At 44.6% G+C, this 5,197-nt stretch overlaps 1 protein-coding gene across 2 annotated transcripts; it reads left to right on the top strand.

The window, feature by feature from the left end:
- The first annotated feature begins 1,852 nt into the window (after positions 1-1,852).
- LOC148020387 (uncharacterized) lies at positions 1,853-3,761 on the top strand. Of its 2 annotated transcripts, none has more exons than XM_087700959.1 (2): positions 1,853-3,063; positions 3,212-3,761. In XM_087700959.1, exons 1-2 carry the CDS (start codon positions 2,001-2,003, stop codon positions 3,463-3,465), a joined length of 1,317 nt encoding a protein of 438 aa, XP_087557085.1. In that variant the 5' UTR covers positions 1,853-2,000; the 3' UTR covers positions 3,466-3,761. The 2 variants fall into 2 exon arrangements, with proteins under 2 accessions (XP_087557085.1, XP_087557084.1); XM_087700958.1 differs by having other exon boundaries at positions 1,855-3,063; positions 3,152-3,759.
- Positions 3,762-5,197: the final 1,436 nt, after the last annotated feature.

Raw genomic sequence — 5,197 nt, 5'->3', positions numbered from 1 at the left:
TTACATATATGATCTTGAACACCATGAAATGATTATAAGCTTGGATAATAACCTGAAAGATCATAGTTACACTTATAAGAAAAGAATGATATCTTTATTAATTCATGACAATGAATAAGAGTTTAACAATGTATCTCATCAAGTTCTTTGATTACAAAATAAGGTGGACTAGCCTTATTTTCTAGGAATCAATAATGCTTGGAGAAATCAAGATACTAGGGAGTTCATAGTTCTTTGACTTTAGATGCTAATAAGAGCAATACCATCAATAGTAATTTTTTATATACAAGTCATACACACATTTATTTATCCCTACAAACTTTCCATCTATAAATTTCACCATGTCCCTTCAAAGTGTATCATATAAGTAGAATTAGGTTGAGATTCTCATGCCACTTCAACATCTTGACATGGGTTTTCACATTCTTGTACAAACTCAAATTTAAGCAAAAGTATGGATCATCCCATACCCAAGTTGGGCTCTAATTATAGCATCTTTGTAAACGTAGGCAAGTCCAAAAATATGTATTTCCTAAAATAACCATCACATTCTCTCAAATTCTAGTATATTCAAGTAACAAGCAGTAGCATACATGATTTCAAAAAAAAAAACACATGAAATGCATTTCATCACTAACCTACCTTTAAGATGTCAACAAGTGACAAGGTTTTTTATTTATAATAGAAAATGTTCTTTTACAAAGATTTATCAATCATAAATTATTAATCAAAATATCATCTCATAGATCCTTTCATTATGGTAAGTTTCGGCATTTATTTTCTTATATCTTGGTGGTCTCTCATGTATATGACATATAACATATCTTCATGGATCCTAGGGATAACCCCAACATCCAAATTCAAAAGTAGGCCTTCTCGAAACTATAGCAACTCTTTCAAATGGTGCTATTTGCACTTGCCAATCAATCCACAATGTCTTAGGTATAGCCTCATCACCAATGGCTAGTAGCTGCACATCACAAGCAACAAGCATATATCTTGACTATCCTTAACAATTCAACCCATCAGATCCTCCATAGCTCATAATAGAGAAGGAGGTTTCAACTAGCATAGATCCCCATATATGACCTACCCCATGGCAAAAAATAACTCATATACCATGACTCAAAATGAGGTCCCAATACATTCAAAAGAATGAATATTATCTCTATGATGTTAAATATGGCTTCTTTGTACGAAAAGTATCCAATCCTAAGGCCATTATACATCAATGAATAAATTTCTCACAAGCATATTGCTTCCTCATCTTTGATCTCCTATGGCCATAGTGTGTATACTCAAGTTAGTGCAAAACAATCAATAATAATTCATTCAAGCATGTATGATTATTTGATTAATTCATTTTATCCATTGCCTATTTAACCTTCAAACATCAGCCCTCTAGAACCATGCGTGAGGTGCCTCATCCATCAATCCTCTTGTAATCGATCAAAATTTATGTCTGAGCACAATGTCGCCTAATCTCCCCATGGGAAATGTTAGGCTTAGTTGAACATGAAAATGCTGGTTCTACTTCATGGGGGAAGCATGAACAAGTCACCCCTAATAGGAGTCGAGCACCCACCTAAGGATATCACTTTGTAATCTATAAGAGGTGAGAGTAAGGTTAAAACTACATTTGGTTCAAAGAGAGGGAGAACTTTCATGGCAAGGACATTCCATGTGGGTGGCCAACTTCTAGTGCGGGGCAGGCATCCTTGATTTGGCTATCAACCGTAGTCCTTGCCTCCTCGGCAAATAAGCTAACCTTGGTCTTCCAACGGATCAAGTGAATGAAACGGCATGATACGCGACTCTCGTGGCCGCATCCTTTCATGGCAGGCTTGTAGTTTGCCCGATCTCGGTGGAGGTCTGGCGGTCGTGTCCCCTAGTTTCTCCAGGAATGCGGAATGCAGCCGAAGTGAGAGACAGGCAAAAGAGGCACACATAGCGATAGGCGGCCCCGGGCCTAGGCCTATACACCGCCTGTACAGACGCCGATGGCGCATCTGAGCAAGGATGGAGTTTACGGCGAGCTGGCGCCCGAGATAGGAGACGTGACTGCGACGTCGCCCTTCATGCAGCCGGAGTTCTGCTTGGAGTCGAGGGACATCCCGGTGACGAGGAAGATGCAGAGGAGAAGCGCTAGCAGCGGCAGCAGCGTGCAGAGGGGGGCAGCAGGAGGCGGCGGAGGCTCGAGTATTCCGGCTATCAACATCATCCCCACGCGGCCGGCGTCCCCGGGGCTGCCGAAGTTCATGAGGAACGAGGATCTAGGGGAGGAGGCGCTGTACGTGAGGGTGGCGGACCTGCCGCGGGAGGTGCAGAGGCAGGTCCTGGAAGGGAGCGAGGATGCGGTGCTGCAGGGGGTGGCGAAGCCGGTCGACCAGGGCGGCTCAAAGCAGCAGCTCCCCCTCAAGGAGCCCACGCGCCTGTCCGCGCAGCCTACTGACGAAGAGATCCAGATGTCCCTCGCCCAGGTGGACCTCGCCACCCTCATGGAGACCAGGCCCCCCCCTCCTGCCCCGCCCCCGCCCCCGGTCCCCATCCCCCGCCGCCGTAACCCCGCCCGCGCCGAGGCCGCCGCTCGCCTCAAGGCCCTCATGGACCGCCACCCCTTGGCCCGCCGCGCCGCCAGCCCCGCTCCGCCCCGCTGTTCCCATCTCGACAACGACCCCCACGTACTCCTCGACCCCTACGACGTGTCCTCGTCCTCCTCCTCCGACGGCTCGGACCCGCACGCCGCCGATCAGGCCATCTTCGACTGCACCTCTAAGATGCAGCAGCTCCTCCGCGAGCTTTCCATGTCCAAGCGCAGTACTGCTGCAGCAACTGCACCACCAACCATCACCGCGCGCTTGAAAGCTGCTACGTCGGCCCTTCCTGCTCCAATTCATCCTCCTATTCCTCCTCCTCCTCCCTCACTAGAGCCGCTGGTTCCTGCTGCTTCGTACAGCAGCGCCATGGCCGATCAGCTGCGCGGCCCTAACTATGACGAGTTCATTGACAACGTGCGCGCCCTTACTGTGTCAGGCCCTACCTACAGAAGCAATGCGTCGTCTGGTAAGTATTTCATCTCTCTCTCTCTCTCTCTCTCTCTCTCTCTCTGTATCTCTGTCTCTCTCTCTCTCGAACTGACCTGTTCGCGCAGCTCCGGGCACACGCGGCTTCGGCCACGCCTCCGACCACGACGATAATCTGTCTGCGAAAGGTCGGGAGCTTGCTAGAGCCTACCAGTCGCCCGTCTGGACGCATAACAGTGGAGCTAACCTGAACGCCGCTGAGCCTCGCCGCATCCGCTACCAGAGCAACTGGAGCGGCCACAGTGAAGAAGAGTACGAGATCCTGCAGGAGCCTCAGCAGCAGCCTCCGCCCATGCAAATCCCTAATTACCATGCTCAAGATGGTGAACCCCTCTCCAGCAGCAGTGACACCGATTCCCAACCTGGAGGTGTGGCCGATTAGACGCTTGTGGTAGTACACCTATACTCTCTTCAGACAACACGGGGCGTCAAATCGGACAGTTGCCGAGGAGGTCGCACAGATTTAGATCATGCATGAGATGGGACGAAGTTGAAGCTATCCTGTATTGATTGTCATGTAACCGACTTTATTGATGTTTTTCTTCCAAGACGAAGCAGTAAACTCAATTTCCTGCATCTAAAGTCTCTCATAAATTGTCTCTAGGTTATTGACTCCTCAAAGAAGAACTCGTGGCATTTCGAAGTTTACATCACCATTGATTGACAACGTTTTGATAACATGTCGCAATTTTTCTTCTCACTAACAGAACCTAAATAAGCCCTCTCTAAAACAGCCTAAATAAGCTCTAAGTAAGTGTTAACTACAAACGATCTAAATGATCCTGTGCAAATACATATTCAATTGTTTACCAAGCCCTTGGTTACCATTAATAATATGGAAGCATCAGCATTCTACTCAACTACACACATTCTATGGCTTAGTATACAAATAGAGCACTAGTCCATTCTATGGCTCCATGAAACAAATAGAGCATCTTAAAAATGTATCATTGTTTCATTTGCCTAATTACGTGACAATAAGAGCACTAATGCATTAGCCAAATGATTCCTAACCAATTTGCTACAAGGGCAATAAAGTTGCAAAGTTACCAAATATATTGACAAAAGCTTAATGTAATGTAAATACCTTAAAATCTTATAAATGTCGATTTTCATCACTTACCATCGATCTAACATGTTGCTATGCTCATTGCTTCTACAAGTTTATTTATGCGATGTTATTTATGATGCATCACGTATGCAATGATGGGTTCCTTTCATGTGACATCTTCAATAGTGTCCCTTAAACGACACATTTTTAATAGCCCATAGCAAAACTACTATTTACTCTCAGTCTTAGACTCTCATGCTCTTTTGTTTCCTCTCACTTCGTGTGCTCTCACATGCTCTCTCTCTCTCTCCTGCAAATACTACATGATAGGTACACTTGATAGAAACATTATATACATGGCCAATTTGAAAACACAAGCATGTTAAGTTAATGAAATAGTTATATTTTTCTATCTACAATTTGTAAGATTAAATAAAAAGCATTGTGACACATGGATTGATAGCAATAATATATTGTTAAAAATTGTGTGGTGGGGGACTTGCTTGAGTTGCTGCACCAAAAACATATACCATACACACAAGAGGAAGCTCACTCAAGAATACAAGAAGAGAGATGGAGGCCAAAATGTTTTCTTGTTGGTTTTTTCTTCTTCTTCCACATATAATACAATGTACACAAACTATAGATAAGATACAACATAAAGAAAAGTAACCTATTAAGCCAAATAGTGCATACCTGACTATACTAATTGATTGGCGCTATAACTATGACAGTTGTAGGTAGGTGCAACAAACTAAGTATAAAATAGTGATGAGTCAGTAGCCATGTAAGGATCATAATGACCACCGACATGCTAAGTGTAGACGTGCAGACCCATCTATCCAAGCGGTCCATCAAATAGTGCATACCTGACTATACTAATTGATTGGCGCTATAACTATGACAGTTGTAGGTAGGTGCAACAAACTAAGTATAAAATAGTGATGAGTCAGTAGCCATGTAAGGATCATAATGACCACCAACATGCTAAGTGCAGATGTGCAGATCCATCTATCCAAGCGGTCCATCATCAATGTCCACACATGTTGAGGTTGCCATCTCA

This window comes from Lygodium microphyllum, chromosome 19, assembly GCF_053477565.2.
Source record: "Lygodium microphyllum isolate KBCC chromosome 19, Lygodium_microphyllum_v1.1.10, whole genome shotgun sequence".
NCBI lineage: Eukaryota > Viridiplantae > Streptophyta > Polypodiopsida > Schizaeales > Lygodiaceae > Lygodium > Lygodium microphyllum.
Note: the sequence above shows the minus strand (reverse complement) of the source record. Positions and strands in the feature narration are given on the sequence as shown.

What these genes read in the sequence shown, in the direction of transcription:
- LOC148020387 (XM_087700958.1), top strand. Translation starts at nt 2,001, where the DNA reads ATGGCGCATCTGAGCAAGGATGGAGTTTACGGCGAGCTGGCGCCCGAG. An exon ending in CAGAAGCAATGCGTCGTCTG is followed by an intron (nt 3,064 to 3,151) that starts GTAAGTATTTCA and finishes CTGTTCGCGCAG; the next exon opens with CTCCGGGCACACGCGGCTTC.